Genomic DNA, 25,482 nt, shown 5'->3' on the forward strand with positions numbered 1-25,482 from the left:
TGGTATAAGTTATATATCTCCTGTATATTGTGATATGGACCATGCTGGTATAACCTGGTATATACTGTATATAATTATATATGTACAGCTGGTATAAGTTATATATCTCCTGTATATAGTGATAAGGACCATGCTGGTATAACCTGGGTATATACTGTATATAATTATATATGTACATCTGGTATAAGTTATATATCTCCTGTACATAGTGATATAGGTATAACCTAGGTATCATATATTTAGTAAATGATCAGTGTTGATGTGAAAACAATGTTTTCTGTAAGAACTTACCGTATATGTGCAGCGCTAGGTATGTGATCAACATCAGCAAGATAACTGGCCAGCCAGCTCATGGTGGTGCTGAACGCTGCGGTGTCTGCCCGCTCTGCCAGGGGAGATTCCATGGGTACAAAATTCTCCCTCTTGATCCGGTCAGGTGTAGCTTCAATGATCTGTTCTGCCAAATTCATCATATTCACCTGGTTATAGAAAAGAAGGACATTCTGAAGAACACGACATCGTTTAGGTTTGTACTTACTGTACGATCTCACTATAGTAACATTGGATATAGCTCGTATACTGACCCCACTGACAGAATGTGACATCATTGGATATAGAACGTATACTGACCCCACTGACAGAATGTGACATCATTGGATATAACTCGTATACTGACCCCACTGACCGAATGTGACATCATTGGATATAACTCGTATACTGACCCCACTGACAGAATGTGACATCATTGGATATAACTCGTATACTGACCCCATTGGCAGAATGTGAAATCATTGGATATACAGTGGGGATCAAAAGTTTGGGCACCCCAGGTAAAAATTTGTATTAATGTGCATAAAGAAGCCAAGGAAAGATGGAAAATCTCCAAAAGGCATCAAATTACAGATTAGACATTCTTATAATATGTCAACAAAAGTTAGATTTTGTTTCCATCATTTACACTTTCAAAATAACAGAAAACCCAAAAATGGCGTCTGCAAAAGTTTGGGCACCCTGCAGAATTTATAGCATGCACTGCGCCCTTTGCAAAGCTGAGACCTGCCAGTGTCATGGATTGTTCTCAATCATCATCTAGGAAGACCACGTGATGTCAATCTCAAAGGTTTTAAATGCCCAGACTCATCTGACCTTGCCCCAAAAATCAGCACCATGGGTTCTTCTAAGCAGTTGTCTAGAAATCTGAAACTGAAAATAGTTGATGTTCACAAAGCTGGAGAAGGCTATAAGAAGATAGCAAAACATTTTCAGATGTCAATATCCTCTGTTCGGAATGTAATTAAGAAATGGCAGTCATCAGGAACAGTGGAAGTTAAAGCAAGATCTGGAAGACCAAGAAAAATATCAGACAGAACAGCTCGCAGGATTGTGAGAAAAACAATTCAAAACCCACGTTTGACTGCACAATCCCTCCAGAAAGATCTGGCAGACACTGGAGTTGTGGTACACTATTCCACTATAATGAGATACTTGTACAAATATGGTCTTCATGGAAGAGTCATCAGAAGAAAACCTCTTCTAGGTCCTCAGCACAAAAATCAGCGTTTGAACTTTGCAAATGAACATATAGACAAGCCTGATGCATTTTGGAAACAAGTTCTGGGGACCGATGAGGTTAAAATTGAACTTTTTGGCCGGAATCAGCAAAGGTACATTTGGAGAAGAAGAGGAACAGAATTTAATGAAAAGAACCTCTGTCCAACTGTTAAGCATGGGGGTGGATCAATCATGCTTTGGGGGTGTATTGCAGCCAGTGGCACAGGGAACATCTCACGAGTAGAAGGAAAAATGGATTCAATAACATTTCAGCAAATTTTGGATGCTAACTTGATGCCATCTGTGAAAAAGCTGAAGTTAAAGAGAGGATGGCTTCTACAAATGGATAATGATCCTAAACACACCTCGAAATCCACGGGGGATTACATCAAGAGGCGTAAACTGAAGGTTTTGCCATGGCCTTCACAATCTCCTGACCTCAACATAATTGAAAATCTATGGATAGACCTTAAAAGAGCCGTGCGTGACAGACAGTCCAGAAATCTCAAAGAACTGGAAGACTTTTGTAAGGAAGAATGGGCAAAGATACCTCAAACAAGAATTGAAAGACTCTTGGCTGGCTACAAAAAGCGTTTACAAGCTGTGATACTTGCCAAAGGGGGCAGTACAAGATATTAACTCTGCAGGGTGCCCAAACTTTATCAGATGCCATTTTTTTCTGTTATTTTGAAAGTGTAAATGATGGAAATAAATCTAACTTTTGTTGACATATTATAAGAATGTCTAATCTGTAATTTGATGCCTTTTGGAGATTTTTCCATCTTTCCTTGGCTTCTTTATGCACATTAATACAAATTTTTACCTGGGGTGCCCAAACTTTTGATCCCCACTGTAGCTCATATACTGACCCCATTGACAGAATGTTAAATCATTGTATATAGCTCGTATACTGACAGAATGTGAAATCATTAGACGCTCAGCCTCTTAAGCTGCGCCCCCGGTACTTAAGTCACAGACGGGTTTTATCTACAATCAATACCCAGCACTGCGGTGCCCTAAATACACAGAGCTCAGGGCAGGCCATGTGTCTGCAGAAGAAGGTTTTATATGCTGCCATACTGAATAGTTTTCCCCAACATCTGTCTAAAAGAAGTGGAAAAGATGCCCACCCAGCCATTCTTATGACTACCCCGATCTTCGTATGAGCATATTGTTGAAGGAATAGGTAGCTTTCTCCTCCATATCTCATGGAAGGAGTTGGGTTTAGTAGAGAAAAACCAAAACCAAGGATTTTGCTTATGATGATCAAATTTAAATAATTTAACCCAAACAAAGTGTTTGCAAAATGTTCTCAAATGTTTACAAACACCAAGGTAATAAGGAATGGAGCACTCACCCGGTAATGTGTCCCCGGTTGGCAAAGCGTTATCAACATTCGGTCATTCTTTGGCAGGGAGGCGGTAGATGGTACGGGGGGAGCTCAGACACTGGCCATGGACCATATAACGCCAATTGGTGCTTTGTCAGATCGCACATCTATTGGCGTGATACACTCTGTGACCGACGTCTGAGCTCCCCCCGTACCATCTACCGCCTCTCTGCCGAAGAATGACCGGGTGTTGATAACACTTTGCCAACTGGGGACACCTTACCGGGTGAGTGCTCCGTTCCTTATTACCTTGGTGTTTGTATGCACCGGATTATCCTTGTTTCACGTGAGCACCTCCCAGTTGATAGACAGCATGGCTACTAGTCTAGTAAAGGCAGTTTAAGGTCCAGCTGCCGATTCGTAATCCTCCTTCTTTTTCTGTTGGTGCTTGAACGTTCTCAAATGTTTTTCTCCATGCCATGAAGTATCAGCCATGTTCTTTATGTTTCATTCAATCAATCAATCAATCAATCATATAGCAACGTTTTGGGCTAGGGCTTTCTTCAGGTTGAGTGAGAAGTTGGAATGTTGGTGGGCCTTGGGTAGGGGACCACTAGTGTCTCTTGAATAGATAATTCCTGGTCACCATTGCCCCTACCCAATCTTCAAGATGCCTACCAACATTCAAGTTTTTTTTAGGTACTCTAGTGGAATAGAAAAGGGAAGAATTCAAATCCTGGATCGTTGGTGGGCCTGGAGGACTGATCCGATAGTTATTCAATGGATAGGGTAGACTTTTTTTGGGATAACCTCTTTAAAGGGGTACTCTGCTGCTCAGCGTTTGGAACAAACTGTTCCGAACCCTGGAGCTCGTGACGTCACAGCCCCGCCCCTCATGATGTCATGCACCGCCCCCTCAATGCAAGTCAATGCAGGCTATGACATCACGAGCTCCTGGCACCGGCTCTAAGCATTCAGAACATTTTGTTCCAAATGCTGAGCAGCGAGTACCCCTTTAAGTTATACCTGGAATCTATCTATTTATATCCTACTTGTTGATGGTTTCCAGACTGTAAACCCTCCCGGGCAGGGCCCTCTTTCTGTCTCTATCAGTCTGTCACTTACTGTGTTGGGTCCATTGCACTTGCCCTTGTGCAGTATGTATTTTAACCCCTTATCATAGGCACATCACCCATTACTATCCATGCATTTAGCTCAGGTTCACGGAAGGACAACCTACATCTTCATTATGGTGCCGAGTCCCATTAAAAGGAAACTATTAAGATGGGTTTTAGGACAACTTTCATAATAAATGTGGAAACGTTGATAATTGTCCATTAGCGTCTGGCTCCGGAGATCTGCCCGGACGAGGCCGCAGTCGCCTTTTTACGTTGTCTCTTTTCTCTCTCTGCAATTTCCCCCCCCCCCATATTTGACGTATTTAGCAAGAAAAATGAAACATCTACGAGGCCGAGCGGCAGAACATAATCTTGACATGAACAGCGAGGATTTATTTACTGTAAACTTGTGAAGTGGCGCTATGAAAGATGCTGGCATATAGAAGACATTCATCACCCGCCCGGCCGCTGTCTCTGGAGGAGATAATGAACTCCGATGATCAATCTGCAACCACTTGGATGAAGCCGCTGCCAGTTTAAAGCCTCCGCTGAGAGAGCTGGTCAAACATCGACAACCGGGAGCCTGACCTGTGCTGGAATATACATCCAGGGCGGTGGTATTGTGCGGCTGGATGAGACCACTAATAAAATACCCACACTAAGTCTAGGATGCCCCACATTTACAGGGGTTGCCCACTTTGGGAATTTCTTATTTGGTGGTAAACTGATGTCCTGCTGGGATCCTTGAAGATTCACTATTATCTTATAGGAAATGTGTCAGCACTCCCAGTGGAGAGAGGAAGTATTACATGAAGTGCCAGTTAATTTAAAGGGGTATTCCACCCCTAGACATCTTATCCCCTATCTAAAGGGGATCTCGGCTGCGGCACCCCAGACATCCGGTGCACGGAGCAAACTTCGCTTCTTGCTGGATGACTGGCGATGTGGGGTAAAGGCTTGTGATGTCACAGTAACGCCCCACTCATGTCTATGGGAGGGGGCGTGATGGCCGTCATGCCCCCTCCCGTAGACTTGCATTGAGGGGGCGTGGCCGTGATGTAACGAGCAGGGTGCGGCTGTGATGTCACGAGCTTCCAGTGCTGCATCCGACGCTCTAAACGAATGCCCGATGCTGCAGGGAGACCGCGGGGGTCCCCAGCAGCGGGACCCCGGTGATCACACATCTTATCCCCTATCCTTTGGATAGGGGATAAGATGTCTAGGGGCAGAGTGCCCTTTTAATATTCTTTGGTGGATGTGCTGGGTCCTCCAGGGAGTAGGACACCCCTTTGTAGTTATTTTCCCAATTGTGCTAACAAATCTCAATTCAATTGACATCCACCAATATGGTCTTTAAAAAAAAAAAAAATTTAAGCTAAATAGTCCGTTCATAAATAGTAAATTTAATAAGTAAGGTGCGGCGGCTACCTCTAGTCTCCTGCCCAAAAATATGGCCTATATAGTATGCAGTAGCTGCCTTCTTGGCTTGTCTGGAGAATAGGGCCTCTCACAAGTGCTTTGCTACTTGTTGACTTGTCCCACAACACATCTTGTGCAGGGGAGAAGGTTGTCCCAAAAATGTTTTCCAAAATTGACCTATACCCCACCCAGTATAGCTGCCTTCTGAGGTTTTTTGCAGGCATAGAGGGCACCTGGTAGATGAGGCCTCATATCAAGTATATGGCCTCTTACCAGTGGCCGGGGACTTGCTCTACAACCCATCTCTTTTGGGGGAGAGAAGGTTGTTCAACAAAATGGCTCCCAAAATTGTGTTATAAAGAGGCTTCATAACAAGGATGAGGCCCCTTGCATGTGGGCTAATCATCTATGGTCTAGATTTTCAATATTAGTGTATTAATGGTACAAACCCTAAATGGAGCGAATCAAGGGGGGATGGAGAAACCTGATCTACCTTATGTAAGAACCCAGAGCTTTTCACCTGTCCAGCTTGTATTTAAGTCTGCAATGTGCTTTCAGACCTTGCCTGCGAAAGAGGTATCTCCAGTTACTAACGTTGTTTCTTGTATTCCTGATCTTCTGCCATTCTGACCTTTTTCCTGTTTTTGCGACTTAGCACTTCTGATAACTCCTGGAATTGACTCGTCTAGTGGACTGTGACTTATTGTGTTTGTTTATATATTATTTCTGTTAGTCTGTGTGCTCCCTAACTGAATTTTGTTGACAGTGACTTCCTTCACTTATTTAGGAAGGGACCGTCACTGTGGTTGTCGATCCGCTTTTTAGGGTGGATAGGCAAGTAGGCAGGGTCAGAGGGAGTGGTTGAGAACAGGGCTGCACTACTTCCCTGCCCATACGTGACACCTTCGATCTCCAACCCAAGGTGTTCACTGTGCCCTAGACCTGCTCTCCAAAGAAGTCATTTCCACCTTTGAGTGAACCCAAGTGGTTCTCCACCCTTTTCATGAACATAGGATGAACTATGGAGGAAAGTCATCAACAAATCAAGTGGGTGCGCCAACATAGATGGTTCCCTTGGATATGATTGGGATCCCTGGCATACAGTACGGTATATAGGCTTCGTCAAGAGAAACACTATGGGTCAGAAGGACATGTGCAAGAACCAGGTCCGGCTCTGCCTATAGGCAAAATAGGCAGCCACCTAGAGCGCCCTCTTGATGAGGGGTGCCGTACTGCCTGCCACAAGAAAGTTAGACAACCAGCATCCAAACCACTTGCTCAACCAGCAACATGAGTTAGGTGGTTTGTTACAGTGTGTCACCCCAGTAGCAAGGTCGGGTGTGTCAAAGGACGAGCCTAGCTTTTGCCTAGGACAGTGTTTCCCAACCAGTGTGCCTCCAGCTGTTGCAAAACTACAACTCCCAGCATGCCCGGACAGCCAAAGGCTGTCCGGGCATGTTGGGAATTGTAGTTTTGCAACAGCTGGAGGCACACTGGTTGGAAAACACTGGTCTAGCATGACAGAAATCCTTGCACCAACCCTGGCAAGAACCTGGCCCTTACCTGGAGGTCATCCATGTGTTGTAAGCAATCTTCATTCTCCATGTTTTCTCTATAAGACAGTAGATCAGCATCCACCATTTCCCTCTCGGACATCATTAAGACGCTCATCTGTTCCCTCTGACGTAATCTATGCCCCACAACATCCTTCCCCAGTCCTGTGGACTTGGACGTTCCCGTCACCTGTCCCAGGTAGAGTTCCTTCTGGCTCCATTTCAGTCCTGCGGTAGCTCTGTATGCGGAGGTATCTGGAGTGCGCTGGGGAAGCTCTCTGGCGTAGTGGCGCATTTCCTCCCCGTGTGTGGGTTCGGACATTGGCTGCTTGGAGCCGGAGCTCTGCTTCCTGATGGCGGTCTGCTCCATGCTCAGAGCGGTGGCCATGACCTTCTCCTGCCTCACCTGGAAATATTCTGGGTTCAACTTGTGTTTTTTAGCAGCGGGGTAATCTTTTGGGTTTTCACTACTGTAGTAATTGGAGGGCTCCGACCGAGGTCTTCTCAATTCTGTAAGGAATAAAGAAAAATGTTTAGAAATTTCATCAGTCCATCTATCTATCTATCTATCTATCTCATATCTATCTATCATCTATCTATCTCATATCTATCTATCTATCTATCTATCTATCTATCTATCTCATATCTATCTATATATCTATCTATCATCTATTTATTTATCTATCTCATATCTATCTATCTATCTATCTCATATCTATCTATCTCATATATATCTATCTATCTATCTATCTCATATCTATCTATCTCATATCTATCTATCTCATATCTATCTATCTCATATCTATCTTATATCTATTTATCTATTTATCTATCTATCTATCTATCTATCTCATATCTATCTCTCATATCTATCTCATATCTATCTATCTATCTATCTATCTATCTATCTCATATCTATCTATCTCATATCTATCTATCTATATATCTCATATCTATCTCATATCTATCTATCTCATATCTATCTATCTATCTATCTATCTATCTAACTATCTCTCATATCTATCTATCTCTCATATCTATCTCATATCTATCTATCTATTTATCTATCTATCTCATATCTATCTATCTATATATCTCATATCTATCTATCTCATATCTATCTTATATCTATCTATCTGTCTATCTCATATCTATCTCTCTTATATATCTCATATCTATCTCATATCTATCTATCTATCTCATATCTATCTCATATCTATCTCATATCTATCTATCTATCTATCTATCTATCTATCTCATATCTATCTATCTCATATCTATCTATCTATCTATCTAACTATCTCTCATATCTATCTATCTCTCATATCTATCTCATATCTATCTATCTATTTATCTATCTATCTATCTTATATCTATCTATCTGTCTATCTCATATCTATCTCTCTTATATATCTCATATCTATCTCATATCTATCTATCTATCTCATATCTATCTATTTCATATCTATCTATCTCATATCTATCTATCTCATATCTATCTATCTATCTCATATCTATCTATTTCATATCTATCTATCTCATATCTATCTATCTCATATCTATCTCATATCTATCTCATATCTATCTATCTATCTCATATCTATCTATCTCATATCTATCTATCTATCCATATCTATCTATCTTTTATCTATTCTCATTAGAACTTGTTACATAATATTTTGTTGATTCACACCGATCACATGACTCCACTTCTTTGCGGCGAATAAGCTGAATTTCTCACTCACCGTTTTTCCTTTCCAGGAGAACATTTCTATATTTTCCATGTACATTTTACTACTGGCTGATATTGTTCTGTGGGATCCGTAGTCATTCCGCCCGCAAAACACATTGCTAATTCCTCCTAAGTAGAAGCATCTCCCAAACCTCACATGGCCCTGGTAGAACTACGGAACAATCGACCTCTTTATACAAACTATGCCGGCCGCCATTTCTGCTGGGATCCCACCTATGCGTTTTGTTCTGTACAGATATTTGTATTACTAGGCAGATCTCACTAATTCAGTGTTCCCCAAACGGTGAACCTCCAGCTGGTGCAACATCTAAAGGTCCACAGTTTGGAGACCACAGTTTTAATTCCCTACTTATTTATTGTATCAGGACTCACACTTGGTCGCCTCCTGCTCTGGAAGATCTGTCCTTGGATTACATTGCATGTAATACTATAATTCCCCAGCAGAGGGCACTGCAGGAAAAACGCAAACTTCCCTCCAGTGATCGGAGCAGATCTCCAGGGATCTTCTTACCTGCGTTAACATTGGAAATAATGGTGACGCCCTTCTGAGCCTCCTGTGGGTGGTTGATGGCCTCGCTCTGCCATTGGTTTAACCAGCTGTCCGCGCTGGCCTCGGCCCCCGGGGAGCACTGTAACCGGGCGTTTTGCCCCAGCTGGGACTGTTCTTCCCTTTGCAACTGTTCCAGACACTCTGCAAGCTTTACGTGGCCCCGGGAACGGGCGATGGACAGGGGGAGTCTGCCCAGAGAGTCGGGGATGGAGATGGCCCTTCGGTCCCATTTATACAGCACTACGGCAGCTTCGGTGTGGCCCAGTGCGCAGGCCCACATCTGGGAAAGAAGAGGGGGCATTATAGGGTTAGGATCATGTGGGGGCCAAATGAGACAAATGGGACGAATGAGACAATGCAGTACATGGTAAATTTTTGGTAAACTTTTTGGACTCCATATGGGAAAATATGCAAAGTGTGAACGTGGCATAACATGTGTCGATTCATATACATCAGCGGACCTCCAGATGTTGCAAAACTACAACTCCCAGCATGCCCGGACAGCCGTTGGCTGTCCGGGCATGCTGGGAGTTGTAGTTTTGCACAGGGGTCAAGTCCTGGGGGAAAAAAAAGTGCAGGAACTCACCCAAGATTTCCACTCAAGGGCTGGTCCTGCTGTACGCCTGCTAATGGGAACGGTGTTCCTGCTGTGGAAAAAGTGCAGGAACTCAGTTCCCACCCATTCCTGCAGGATTTGAGCCCTGGTTTTGCAACATCTAGAGGTCCACATTTTAGAGACAATTGATATAATACGAATAAAGTCCTTACCAGAGGAGTGCATGAGAAATGATCAACATTTAAAGGATCGACCTCTAGTTCCAGATCGATGCTGTCAGCATGCTTAGTCCTGTAGACAGACATGGAAAACGCCTTTAATTCACGGTTATTGGGGATCAATATATAGTAGGTTCATGTTCAAGTAGAAGACCCCCAAGTATAATAGTTATTCCCTAAATGGGAAGAAGTTCTGAAAAACCACAATACCACCTTAAAGGGGTATTCCAGGCAAAACCTTTTTTTATATATATCAACTGGCTCCGGAAAGTTAAACAGATTTGTGAATTACTTCTATTAAAAAATCTTAATCCTTCCAATAGTTATTAGCTTCTGAAGTTTTCTGTCTAACTGCTCACTGATGATGTCACGTCCCAGGAGCTGTGCATGATGGGAGAATATCCCCATAGGAACTGCACAGCTCCCGGGACGTGAGTCATCAGAGAGAAGTTAGACAGAAAACAGCAACTCAACTTCAGAAGCTAATAACTATTGGAAGGATTAAGATTTTTTAATAGAATTCATTTACAAATCTGTTTAACTTTCCGGAGCCAGTTGATATATAAAAAAAAGTTTTGGCCTAGAATACCCCTTTAATTTACAAATCTGTTTAACTTTCTGGCATCAGTTGATTTAAAAAAAAAAAAAAAAAAAGTTTTTCCCCGGAGTACCCCTTTAAATTCTACGTGATGCCTTAGTTTACCCTGGCTGTTAGTAAAGATCAAATGCTGGAGCTGGTTGCTATGTATTATTGTCCATAGCAACCACTGACAGTATGACAACTGTTGGGAAATGGAAAAAAAGATATTACAAACTGTTTTTTTTTTTTATAGGTCAGTGTTTTCCAACCAGTGCGCCTCCAGCTGTTGCAAAACTACAACTCTCAGGATGCCCGGACAGCCTTCGGCTGTCCGGGCATCCTGAGAGTTGTAGTTTTGCAACAGCTGGAGGCACTTTGGTAGGGAAACACAGCTATTGGTAGATAATTTCTTTTTTTCAAATTTGTTTTCAGCGTGAGCACCGTCACATTACACCTCTAGGTGGCAGCACCTGCACTATAGAATATCCTACAAGGCTCCAAGTATTGATAAATCCTGATATATCGATGATATTATAATCAGATTCCGCTTTATCTGAATTGTCTGTCGAAGGTAGAATAATGGGGGTATAAAGCTCTGCAGTGCGTTCATCACGGACATGTGTATATGACAATATAATATATATCAGTACAGTATATAACAAAACAGTATATTACTATATAGTATACTACAGTACAGGATATTACTATATAGTATACTACAGTGCAGTACATTACTATATATTATACTACAGTGCAGTACATTACTATATAGTATACTACAGTGCAGTATATTACTATATAGTATACTACAGTGCAGTATATTAGTATATAGTATACTACAGTGCAGTACATTACTATATATTATACTACAGTGCAGTATATTACTATTAAGTATACTACAGTGCAGTATATTACTATTAAGTATACTACAGTGCAGTATATTACTATATATTATACTACAGTGCAGTATATTACTATATAGTATACTACAGTACAGGATATTACTATATAGTATACTATAGTGCAGTATATTACTTTATAGTATACTACAGTGCAGTATATTACTATATAGTATACTACAGTGCAGTATATTACTATATAGTATACTACAGTGCAGTACATTACAATATAGTATACTACAGTGCAGTATATTACAATATAGTATACTACAGTGCAGTATATTACTATTAAGTATACTACAGTGCAGTATATTACTATTAAGTATACTACAGTGCAGTATATTACTATATATTATACTACAGTGCAGTATATTACTATATAGTATACTACAGTACAGGATATTACTATATAGTATACTATAGTGCAGTATATTACTTTATAGTATACTACAGTGCAGTATATTACTATATAGTATACTACAGTGCAGTATATTACTATATAGTATACTACAGTGCAGTACATTACAATATAGTATACTACAGTGCAGTATATTACAATATAGTATACTACAGTGCAGTATATTACTATTAAGTATACTACAGTGCAGTATATTACTATTAAGTATACTACAGTGCAGTATATTACTTTATAGTATACTACAGTGCAGTATATTACTATATAGTATACTACAGTGCAGTATATTACTATATAGTATACTACAGTGCAGTATATTACTATATAGTATACTACAGTACAGGATATTACTATATAGTATACTACAGTGCTGTATATTACTATATAGTATACTACAGTGCAGTATATTACTATATAGTATACTACAGTGCAGTATATTACTATATAGTATACTATAGTGCAGTATATTACTATATAGTATACTACAGTGCAGTATATTACAATATAGTATACTACAGTGCAGTATATTACTTTATAGTATACTACAGTGCAGTATATTACTTTATAGTATACTACAGTGCAGTATATTACTTTATAGTATACTACAGTGCAGTATATTACTATTAAGTATACTATAGTGCAGTATATTACTATATAGTATACTACAGTGCAGTATATTACTTTATAGTATACTACAGTGCAGTATATTACAATATAGTATACTACAGTGCAGTATATTACTATATAGTATATTACAGTGCAGTATATTACAACATAGTATACTACAGTGCAGTATATTACTTTATAGTATACTACAGTGCAGTATATTATTATATCGTATACTACAGTGCAGTATATTACTATATAGTATATTACAGTGCAGTATATTACAACATAGTATACTACAGTGCAGTATATTACTTTATAGTATACTACAGTGCAGTATATTACAATATAGTATACTACAGTGCAGTATATTACTATATAGTATACTACAGTGCAGTACATTACAATATAGTATACTACAGTGCAGTACATTACAATATAGTATACTACAGTGCAGTATATTACTATATAGTATATTACAGTGCAGTATATTACAACATAGTATACTACAGTGCAGTATATTACTTTATAGTATACTACAGTGCAGTATATTATTATTTCGTATACTACAGTGCAGTATATTACTATATAGTATACTACAGTGCAGTATATTACAATGTAGTATACTACAGTGCAGTATATTACTTTATAGTATACTACAGTGCAGTATATTACAATATAGTATACTACAGTGCAGTATATTACTATATAGTATACTACAGTGCAGTATATTACAATATAGTATACTACAGTGCAGTATATTACTATATAGTATACTACAGTGCAATATATTACTTTATAGTATACTACAGTGCAGTATATTACAATATAGTATACTACAGTGCAGTATATTACTATATAGTATACTACAGTGCAGTATATTACTATATAGTATACTACAGTGCAGTATATTACAATATAGTATACTACAGTGCAGTATATTACTATATAGTATACTACAGTGCAATATATTACTATATAGTATACTACAGTGCAGTATATTACTATATAGTATACTACAGTGCAGTATATTACTATTAAGTATACTATAGTGCAGTATATTACTATATAGTATACTATAATGCAGTATATTACTATTAAGTATACTATAGTGCAGTATATTACTATACAGTATACTATAGTGCAGTATATTACTATATAGTATACCACAGTGCAGTATATTACTTTATAGTATACTACAGTGCAGTATATTACAATATAGTATACTATAGTGCAGTATATTACTATATAGTATACTACAGTGTAGTATATTACAATATAGTATACTACAGTGCAGTATATTACTATATAGTATACTACAGTGCAGTATATTACTATCTAGTATACTACAGTGCAGTATATTACTATTAAGTATACTATAGTGCAGTATATTACTATATAGTATACTATAGTGCAGTATATTACTATATAGTATACTACAGTGCAGTATATTACAATATAGTATACTATAGTGCAGTATATTACTTTATAGTATACTACAGTGCAGTACATTACAATATAGTATACTACAGTGCAGTATATTACTATATAGTATACTACAGTACAGGATATTACTATATAGTATACTATAGTGCAGTATATTACTTTATAATATACTACAGTGCAGTATATTACTTTATAGTATACTACAGTGCAGTATATTACTATATAGTATACTACAGTGCAGTATATTACTATATAGTATACTATAGTGCAGTATATTACTATATAGTATACTACAGTGCAGTATATTACTATATAGAATACTACAGTACGGTATATTAAAATATAGTATACTACAGTACAGTATATTACAATATAGTATACTACAGTGCAGTATATTACAATATAGTATTTTATAGTACAGTATATTACATTATAGTATGCTACAGTACAGTATATTACAATATAGTATACTACAGTGCAGTATATTACAATATAGTATTTTATAGTACAGTATATTACATTATAGTATGCTACAGTACAGTATATTACAATACAGTAGATTGCAGTACAGCATATAACAGCCCGTCGTAGTTACCTCCACTTGATAAGGGTCTGGATGAGGGTGGCGTATCCCTGGGCAGCAGCGAGGTGGAGCAGGGTCATTCCTCGGAACGTCTTGGAATGAATCAGGTGCTTGGATTTTGCCCAACAGGCCCGACCCATCATCTTCTCACACACGACCACCACCCGACTCTCAAAACAACTTCCTATGGAGCCAGGACCAGCGCCGCACTGCGAGCAAGAGACACCAAAACATCATTATATATGATCTTGTATATAGGAGCAGTATTATAATAGTTATATTCTTGTATATAGGAGCAGTATTATAATAGTTATATTCTTGTATATAGGAGCAGTATTATAGTAGTTATATTCTTGTATATAGGAGCAGTATTATAGTAGTTCTATTCTTGTATATAGGATACAGTATTATAGTAGTTATATTCTTGTATATAGGAGCAGTATTATAATAGTTATATTCTTGTATATAGGAGCAGTGTTATAGTAGTTATATTCTTGTATATAGGAGGCAGTATTATAGTAGTTATATTCTTGTATATAGGAGCAGTATTGTAGTAGTTATATTCTTGTATATAGGAGCAATATTATAGTAGTTATATTCTTGTATATAGGAGCAGTATTATAGTAGTCATATTCTTGTATATAGGAACAGTATTATAGTAGTTATATTCTTGTATATAGGAGCAGTATTATAGTAGATATATTCTTGTATATAGGAGAAGTATTATAGTAGTTATATTCTTGTATATAGGAGCAGTATTATAGTAGTTATATTCCTGTATATAGGAGCAGTATTATAGTAGTTATATCCTTGTATATAGGAGCAGTATTATAGTAGTTATATTCTTGTATATAGGAGCAGTATTATAGTAGTTATATTCTTGTATATAGGAGCAGTATTATAGTAGATATATTCTTGTATATAGGAGAAGTATTATAGTAGTTATATTCTTGTATATAGGAGCAGTATTATAGTAGTTATATTCTTGTATATAGGAGGCAGTATTATAGTAGTTATATTCTTGTATATAGGAGCAGTATTATAGTAGTTATATTCTTGTATATAGGAGCAGTGTTCTATTAGTTACGGTATATTCTTGTATATAGGAGCAGTATTGCAGTATTATAGTAGTTATAGTTTTGATTATAGAAGACAGCATTATTGCAGTTATATTGTTTTTTTGTTGTAAATTATACCTGTGCTTGGCTCCCCCCACTGTTAGCTCCGCCTCCATTGCCTCCTCCCACACTTTGTTTGTGCTGCTGGGAACCCGTCATCTCGGCCATTCTCCTCTCCATCTGCTCCAGGCGTTCCAGAATCGACATTCTAAACTGGTTATCTAGAGAAAATGGGAGAGAAAAGTAAACAAAGATTTACTTCATGCTTGTTGTTACAGAAAATCAGTGGGGAAAATATTTCAAGAAACCCAAAACATGGCCGAATACAGAAGAAGAACAAATAATGATCTTTAGCATATAGGACAAATAAAGTGTTACTGTGCATGTATCCATATACGTTTATACAATAAGAACATATACGATAGTATACAATAGAACTGCAGTGATACTGTATATATATATATATATATATATATATATATATATATAGGATACAGAGTAAGAACAAAGTAATTTGCAAGTAATACTTCATATTTCACCACTTTATGATGTCATGTTTTAGATAGAATAATAGATTACTGTGCACATCCTTGAAAAATTCATGGGCAATGATAGTTGGCATAGTAGGCACTGTGCCTATTTTCCCACCTAAAGTTTGATACAGAAAATTTTAATTGTGTTTCACCTATTAGATGTTTGTTGTCGCAGCTTTCCCCACATGATAACATATGTGATTCCTAAAATATTTGTTAATCACTTAATTTACCAATAATAACTCTTAACCCCCCAAAAAACAGCCCTAAAGTTTTGGCCACTAGGTGTCTCTCCTCTTTTTAATTCGCTGTCCACTGCCTGTTGTCTGCTGTCTTTAGTAATAGACACAGCAAGGTGTGTGGCTTGGCATGTGCTCTGTGTGGGAGAAGAAAAAAGCAAGAGAAAGTCTGGGATGAGCACCTGCAAGCTATGACAGTCTGCCTACTGAAGATAATTCAAAAAGGTAAATAACAGCTTCCCTCTGGCATTACAGTTAGGACTGTATTTTTTTGTGCTTTGATTGGCCAAGCAACTAAGGAAGGAAGTAACTATGTTTGTTCTTCTGGCAAACAGCACAGACCTGGTCCTGCCCCTTGAAATGGAGAGAAAGAAGAAAGCTTGAACTACTATGCTTTCAAGATCACGAGAGCTGTTGTCTGTCCGGGCATGCTGGGAGTCGTAGTTTAGCAACTCCCAGCATCTCCATTCACTAACGCTGCATATTAGTCGAAAACAGTAGTAAACTAAAATAAATTCTAAAATTTATACTAATATGCAGTAAATAAATAAACAAATAAATAAGTAACTAAATAAATAAAATAACTGCAACCACCAATAATATGAAATAAAATAATAAGCAAACAAGCAAACAAATAAATAAAATAACTGCAACTACCAGTAAAATGTTATAAAATACTTAAAAAACATTTTTTTTTTTAAATCAGGTGATTGTTTAAAAATAAATAAATAAATAAATAAAATTGTGGATTACCAATGTCTCCATTCACTAACACTACACTTTGTTCAAAAAAGAGATTTAAACTAAAATAAATTATAACATTTTATGATAATAATAATAAATTATAATAAATAAACAAATAAAATAACCGCAACTACCAATTGTATGTAATAAAGTATTAAGTAGACAAATAACTAAATAAAAAAAGTAACTGCAATCACCAACAATATGTATTAAAATAATAAATAAATGAAATAAATAATTACATAAATGAATAAAATAATTTCAACCACCAATAATATGTATTAAAATAATGAATAATTACATTAATAAATAACTGCAACCACCAATAATATGTATTAAAATAATAAATAAATGAAATAAATAAATAACTGCAAGCACCAATAATATGTATTAAAATAATAAATAAATGAAATAAATAAATAATAACATTAATCAATAAAATAACTGCAACCACCAATAATATGTAATAAACTAATAAATAAATAAATTAAATAAATAAATAATTACATAAATAAAGTAACTGCAATCACCAATAATATGTAATAAAATAATAAATAAATAAAATAACTGCAATCACCAATAATATGTATTAAAATAATGAATAATTACATAAATAAATAACTGCAACCACCAATAATATGTATTAAAATAATAAATAAATGAAATAAATAAATAACTGCAAGCACCAATAATATGTATTAAAATAATAAATAAATGAAATAAATAAATAATAACATTAATCAATAAAATAACTGCAACCACCAATAATATGTAATAAACTAATAAATAAATTAAATAAATAAATAAATAATTACATAAATAAAGTAACTGCAATCACCAATAATATGTAATAAAATTATAAATAAATAAAATAACTGCAATCACCAATAATATGTAATAAAATAATAAATAAATAAAATGACTGCAACCACCAATAATATGTAGTAAAATATTAAAAAAATATTCTATAATTCAGGTGATTATTTGAAAAAATTCAAATAAAACAAAATTGGGGCTCATATTGGAAATTGCGCAGCCACAATGTAAACGAGAAGCTATAATGTTGTTTTTTTTATTTTCTTTTATTTTTTTGCACAAAGGTGTATTCCTAACAGTGTCTCTCCCACTGTTGCAAAACTACAACTCCCAGCATGCCCGGACAGCCACTGGCTGTCCGGGCATGCTGGGAGTTGTAGTTTTGCAGCAGCCGGTGACACGCTGTTTGGAAAACAATGTATTCCTGCATTCCTGATACAATGATCAAAATGTAAATATTTTAAGAAAAAATTATCACAATGAAAATATTTGGGGGGAAACTAAATCAATTTGTATCAGCTAAGTTTGCCACAATATGGAATGTGCCAACGGCTGTCCGAGCATGCTGGGAGTTGTAGTTTTGCAACAGCTGGAGACACGCTGCTTGGAAAACACTGTGTTCCAGCATTCTTGATACAATGATCAAAATGTAAATATTTTAAGAAAAATAAATAATTTGTATCAGAAGAGTCTGCAACAATCCAGAAATGTGTCACCGGCTGTCCGAGCACGCTGGGAGTTGTAGTTCTGCAACAGCTGGAGGCACACTTTTTGTAAAACTCTGTGTTACAGCATTCTTGACACAATGATCAAGATGAAAATATTTTAGGGAACTAAATAAAGAAATAATTTGTATCAGATAAGTTTGCACCGATCCAGAATGTGTCATTGTGTCCGGGGTGTACAGGCGGAGACTAGGTGCCCCCTCGGAGAGACTGATGGGCGAGCGGCCATAAAGCGATGCTCAGTGCAAACATCCAGTTGTATTTGTGCGAGCGGCTTTGTTGTGTTGATACTGCAGTCTGGTGCAGTGGGGATGATGTCACCTCCTCCTCCGGCTGAATTATCATGCACAGCACATCCGCTGCAGAGACTGACATGTGACTGACATCACCGCGGCCGCCCACTTTTTCCCTCACAACATCCTTGTGTCAAATACAACGATATCTGTCCCGCAACGAGCGCCTGGAAGCTGGCAGGTGCTTGGAAGCCGGTCACGTACCATCTGTAGGGGACGATAATCTTTATTTCTTACCCGCTGCTATGTATTCTGGGAAATGTCCCTATAGGCTGTTTGAATAGCTCCAACATATTCTGCAGCGCTGTACACCGATGCATCTATTCACAGCAGTAGCTCTCAAACCAGTGTTTCCAAACCTGTGGCTTTCTAGCTGTTGCAAAACTACAACTCTCATCATCCCCTGACCGCCTGCAGCAGTTTACAGAGCAATGTTCCCTAACCGGCGGCTTTTCAGCTGTTGTAAAACTATAACTCCCATCATGCCCCGATAGCCAACAATGGTATATAAAAGGCAGCGTTCCGCAACTTGTGGCTTTCTAACTGTTGCAAAACTATAACTCCCATCATGCCCTGACAGCCTGGTGAAGTTTATAGAGCAATGTGCCCCAACCTGTGACTCTTCAGCTCTTGTAATATATGGACATGGGCTGGACTTATCTGGGCAATTACTGGGTTGGGGAACACCCCCTTGGCTCTTGTTGGGCCAAGGAACACCCCCATGGCTCTTATTGGGCTGGGAAATGCCCCCTTGACTCTTGTTGGGCCAAGGAACACCCCCTGGGCTCTTGTTGGGCCAAGGAACACCCCCATGGCTCTTATTGGGCTGGAAAACGCCCCCCTGGGCTCTTGTTGGGCCAAGGAACACCCCCATGGCTCTTATTGGGCTGGAAAACGCCCCCTGGGCTCTTGTTTGGCTGGGGTAAACCCCCTGGGCTCTTGTTGGGCCAAAGAACACCCCCAGGGCTCCTGTTAGGCTTGGGAACACCCACTGGACTATAGTTTGGCTGGGGAACACCCAACTTGTTACTTTTCAGCTGTTGCAATATATTTACATGAGCTGGACTTATCTGGGCTATTACTGGGCTGGGGAACACCCCCTGAGCTTTTGTTGAATCAAGGAACACCCCCCAGGGCTTTAACTAGGCTGGGAAACACCCTCTGGGCTCTTGTTTGGATGGGGAAAACATCCTGGTCTCTTATTGGGCCAAGGAACACCCCCAGGGCTTTTGTTAGGCTGGGGAACACCCACTGGACTCTTGTTAGGCTGGGGAACACCCAATGGACTCTTGTTAGGCTGGGGAACACCCACTGGACTCTTGTTAGGCTGGGGAACACCCTCAGAGCTTTTGCTGGCTGAGAAACACCCCCCTGGGCTCTTGTTAGGCTGGGAAACACCTACTGGGCTCTTGCCATGCTGGGGAACGCCCCCTGGGCTTAATTTGCATAGCAGCAGAAATGGTTATATCTCAGCGGTGGAGAGGACTATAGAGATAATAAAGTTGTCTATCCATGTGTTTACACCTATGCTTTTCTGCTGACACGTCCACTATAAAGGTCCCTACCTATACGCCCCAATAAGGCCTGAGCCCATACACAGGACCTCCCCCCATGTCCCTCTCTCTTAAGCAGACGTGTTGGTATCGGAGATGCCTCTGGCTTCTCCTATCTTAGCACACATGACTATAATAAAGGGTCTTTGTTTGGGTTTCGGCCCCTTCACGCAGCCCATACGGACGGATCGCTCTGAGGTTTCCATCTCGGGGATTTGTGACTGGTGTAAAAATAAAATTTTAAAGTGTGAAAAGTGATTAGATTTACATTCCGTGTCAGAGACCACAAGACGTCTCCATTACCAGACACATATGTCCTGAGAAAACTGTACAGCCGGCCAAGTCTTTATCTAGAGAGGACAGCTGGTCCCAACCACGGAACACAGGCCAAGAAACATCCATGTATACATCTCATACATTCATCTATCTATCTATCTCATATCTATCTATCTATCTCATATCTATCTATCTCATATCTATCTATCTCATATCTATCTATCTATCTATCTATCTCATATCTATCTATCTCATATCTATCTATCTATCTATCTATCTATCTCATATCTATCTATCTATCTATCTCATATCTATCTATCTCATATCTATCTATCTATCTATCTATCTCATATCTATCTCATATCTATCTATCCTATATCTATCTATCTATCTCATATCTATCTATCTCATATCTATCTATCTCACATCTACCTCATATCTATCTATCTATCTATCTATCTATCTATCTCATATCTATATATCTCATATCTATCTATCTCATATCCATCTATCTCTCTATCTCATATCTATCTATCTCTTCTCATATCTATCTATCTCATATCTATCTATCTATCTATCTATCTATCTATCTCATATCTATCTATCTATCTCATATCTATCTATCTCATATCTATCTATCTATCTATCTATCTATCTATCTCATATCTATCTATCTATCTATCTCATATCTATCTCATATCTATCTATCTATCTATCTATCTATCTCATATCTATCTATCTCATAATAAATATAAATGAAAAAAATAAAAACCTAATAACTTTTGTCAGTCCTGGCGCTTTGTTCACCAGATTGTATCCTGTGTTTCCGGCAGGACCGAAAGCGTCTGTTTTGTAATTTCCTCTCGGATCTTCCATTACTCTTTGACTTTCGTGTTAGTGTTAATAATATGAAAGATAAGGATGAGGCGAGGGAAGAGGAAATTGAAAAAACTTGTAAAAGCATCCCAAATTTTTATCAGTCAAAGGGTAGACGCAGTGTTTCCCAACCAGTGGGCCTCCAGCTGTTGCACAACTTCAACTCCCAGCATGCCAGGACAGCCGTAGGCTGGAGGCACACTGGTTGGGAAACACTGGTATAGAGCTTGCATGGTGGATTTAGCCCGGGCACCGATCAACATGATCAACCCAAATAAAAGGACGCTGAATTCCAAGTTAGGTGCCACCCATGCCCAGATCAGGTGGTTGTGTCTGTGGGTTCCTGTAAAGTCAGAGTCATGCAATTTGGAACACTTGTTTTGGCATCACCAAGTGTGTAGTAACCATCAAGCGTTGTACCCATTCCTACAACTGCAACCATCAAGCTTACTGAAACAGTAAAGGAACTACTATTTATTATTCCTGCCTGTGTTTGCGTTTTTCTTAAAAAGGGGTTATCCTGAGGTTAAAGTCATCCCCCCTATTCCACAGGATAGGGGACACTAGCTGATTGGTGGGGGTCCGACTGCTGGGACCCCCACTGGTTGTGAGAATACATGCTTGGTCACCATTGACTGTTAATAGGACTTCTCGAGTTGAGCGGTCCCAAGGTTTAGAAATCACTTAGAGATTGGATGGAGCGGTGGCTGAGCACGTGATCAGTGGAGGTCCCGGTGGTTGAACCCCCAGGAATAACTAGTTTACCCTATCCTGGGAATAGGGGCTAAAATTTTTTAGGGGTAACACATTTGAAAGGGAACTTTCTGATTGTGCCCTGCTACAGTTTACTCCGCATAAATGTCACCTATGTGGAACTCCAAATTGTGCAAAACTACAACTCCCAGCATGCCCAGAAGGTGAGGGTTGTAGCTTTTCAAAAGCTGGAGGGCCACAGTGTGCAGACCAGCGGTCAACAATGTTTAGAAGTCCTGTAGAGAATGAATAGAGCAAAGGCCAGGCATGTGCGCTGCCATGACCGTGATCGGTGGAGATCCCGGCGGTTGAACCCCCAAGGAGAGCTTGTTTCCCCTATATCCTGTGAATAGGGGCTAACATTTATTTTTGGAGTAATGCCTTTAAAAGGGAACTTTCTGAATGTTACCTTATAAGCCTATTACAGTTAACTCTAAAAAAAATATCTCCTATGTGGACCTCCAGCTGTTGCAAAACTACAACTCCCAGCATACAGGGGGGGATGACTGTAGTTTTGCAACAGCTGGAGGTCCACAGTTTGGAGAAGAGCCGTTGGCAATGTTTAGAAGTCCCGTAGAGAATGAATCGTGCGGTGGGCGAGCATTCAGTGAAGGTCCCGGTGGTTGAACCCCCAGGAACTGCTAGTTTCCCTTATCCTGGGAATAGGGGCTAGCTTTTATTTTTTGGGTAACACCTTTGAAAGGAAACTTTTTGAATGTGATCTTACATGCCCAGTCTAGTGTAGGAGGTATTCAGAAGATGGGTTTTTGGAGGACCTCAATGGCGGCATCACTGGAGGACTTATCACGGACTATATTGGGGCACGTAGCAGAAAATCTAGATCAACGGTCTCAAACTGTGGCCCTCCAGATGTTGTAAAACTACAACTCCCAGCATGTCCGGACATACTGGAAATCGTAGTTTTGGAACTGGTGGAGGTCCACCATTGGGAAACCACCCAACATAGTCCATGTGAAGTCCTGTCATTTATTTCCTCCAAAAGCCTATATTCTGAATACATCCTCCACTGGACTGGGCCTCTTCACCGGGCATCATCCATCCATCATCCACTATAGCCGCGGCCATGGCGGCCATATTGGTTGTCACCCAGATTTCCCAGAACGGGAAAATTACATTTTTTTTTCTCTTTTACAGAAGAGGATGAGCTGTGTCTTGGGGATTTTGGTCTTCTAAGGGGAACATGCGCGCTCCCTCCTGGCCGGCTGTACGGCGAGAAACATTGATAACGTATGAGTGACAGCGCAGCCGCTCAAGGACGGCGACTCCTCTCACCCCCTCATAGTTTAATACGGATTTCACAGCAGTCAGAAGTAATTGAAGCATCAAAAAAGGCAAAGTTAATTGAAGGTCAGACCCCGGTCGTGTCATCCTTAATTATTGACATCCTGAACTTCCTCTGTTCCGTATGAAGCGCAGAGGTGCCCGCAGTGGGGCGCAGTGACCCGGCGTTTGGTAATTTGTGCTGCCTTCCTAATTCTTGGCTGGCATTTCGTCTTTCTGCGGTTTTGATTGACGGGTCAGATGGGATGGAATGAGCGGACGGGCCCTGAGCTCATCATAGGCTCAGCGTGGGCATCTCTCTGCTCTTCTGGCATCCTTAGCGCCCCCTGCAGGGCACAGAGAATGGACACCCAGCGAGAGGAGCTTTAATTAGCAGCTTTGTTTTCGGGCCTCCATCTCGTCGTCTTTTGCGTCACATGGACGGTTCGCTTTCGGAGAAAAAAAAAAAAGATGCACAAATCTGAAAGGAAATCGGTGACAATGAGGTGGCGGATCTGCGGCTATAAAGAGGAAATGTTTCTATAAGTCCGTGATGAATAAGCGCCCCTCCAGGGAGACATAAGAATAGATAATTCTCCTCCTGACCAAAAGATATGAGACAGATATGAGAGAGATAGATAGATAGATATGAGATAGATAGATATGAGATAGATAGATAGATAGATATGAGATAGATAGATATGAGATAGATAGATATGAGATAGATAGATACGAGATAGAAATGAAATAGATATGAGATAAATAGATGTGAGATAGATAGATATAAGATAGATAGATAGATAGATAGATAGATATGAGATGGATACATAGATAGATATGAGATGGATACATAGATAGATATGAGATAGATAGATATGAGATAGATAGATAGATATGAGATAGATATATAGATAGATATGAGATAGATAGATAGATAGATATGAGATTGATGGATAGATAGATATGAGATAGATATGAGATAGATATGAGATAGATAGATAGATATGAGATAGATAGATAGATATGAGATAGATAGATATGAGATAGATATATAGATAGATATGAGATTGATGGATAGATAGATATGAGATAGATAGATATGAGATAGATAGATAGATAGATAGATAGATATGAGATAGATAGATATGAGATAGATAGATAGATATGAGATAGATAGATATGAGATAGATAGATATGACATAGATAGATATTAAATATTTTCTTTTTTTTAATCTTTGCACACATGTTTATTCTCTATAATCTTTCTTCCTTTTATGTATCTCTTTAACTTTTTTGTATCTTTCTTTATTCTTTTTTATCTATCATCTGTCACCAAAAGTTTAAATATCAGAAAGTTTCTTATAATTCTTTCTTGCCAAACATATCAATCCTGAAAAGGAATCTAAAGGAAGCAGAATAAAGACGCAGTTGCTCATCTCCGTGGCTCTTTTATTGCAGGCACCAGCTGGGCAGATTACTTCTAAGACTGAAGGGATAATTCTTAGGGCAGGTGCTTGTGTTGGCAGAAAAAACAGCAGCGACGCCGGGTCTGGGGCGCAGAATAATATTGTGAGACAGAAAACAGACAATGAGTCACCGAGACGTCTTATCCTGATTATTATACGGAACATAGAGGCGGCTGAAGCCACGACGCACATTGGGGGGCGGCATAGTTCAGGGACAATATGGGCGTTGTGT

At 38.8% G+C, this 25,482-nt stretch overlaps 1 protein-coding gene across 11 annotated transcripts in view; it reads right to left on the bottom strand.

Annotated features, from left to right (window-relative positions):
- Window positions 1–25,482, bottom strand: part of LOC130293821 (calmodulin-binding transcription activator 1-like) — a 1,711,968-nt gene that overhangs the window by 63,624 nt on the left and 1,622,862 nt on the right. For 9 of the 11 annotated variants that reach the window (XM_056542963.1, XM_056542962.1, XM_056542965.1 and 6 more), the window contains 6 exons: window positions 15,774–15,916; window positions 14,590–14,786; window positions 10,043–10,121; window positions 9,236–9,554; window positions 6,982–7,481; window positions 292–479 (listed from right to left, as the gene is read on the bottom strand). In XM_056542963.1, the coding sequence (XP_056398938.1) occupies window positions 292–479; window positions 6,982–7,481; window positions 9,236–9,554; window positions 10,043–10,121; window positions 14,590–14,786; window positions 15,774–15,916 (1,426 nt within the window). Of the gene's footprint in view, window positions 1–291; window positions 480–6,981; window positions 7,482–9,235; window positions 9,555–10,042; window positions 10,122–14,589; window positions 14,787–15,773; window positions 15,917–18,743; window positions 19,215–25,482 lie in introns of those variants that run through there. The other 2 variants (XM_056542972.1, XM_056542971.1) reach the window with 2 other exon arrangements.

This window comes from Hyla sarda, chromosome 10 (assembly GCF_029499605.1).
Source record: "Hyla sarda isolate aHylSar1 chromosome 10, aHylSar1.hap1, whole genome shotgun sequence".
Lineage (NCBI taxonomy): Eukaryota > Metazoa > Chordata > Amphibia > Anura > Hylidae > Hyla > Hyla sarda.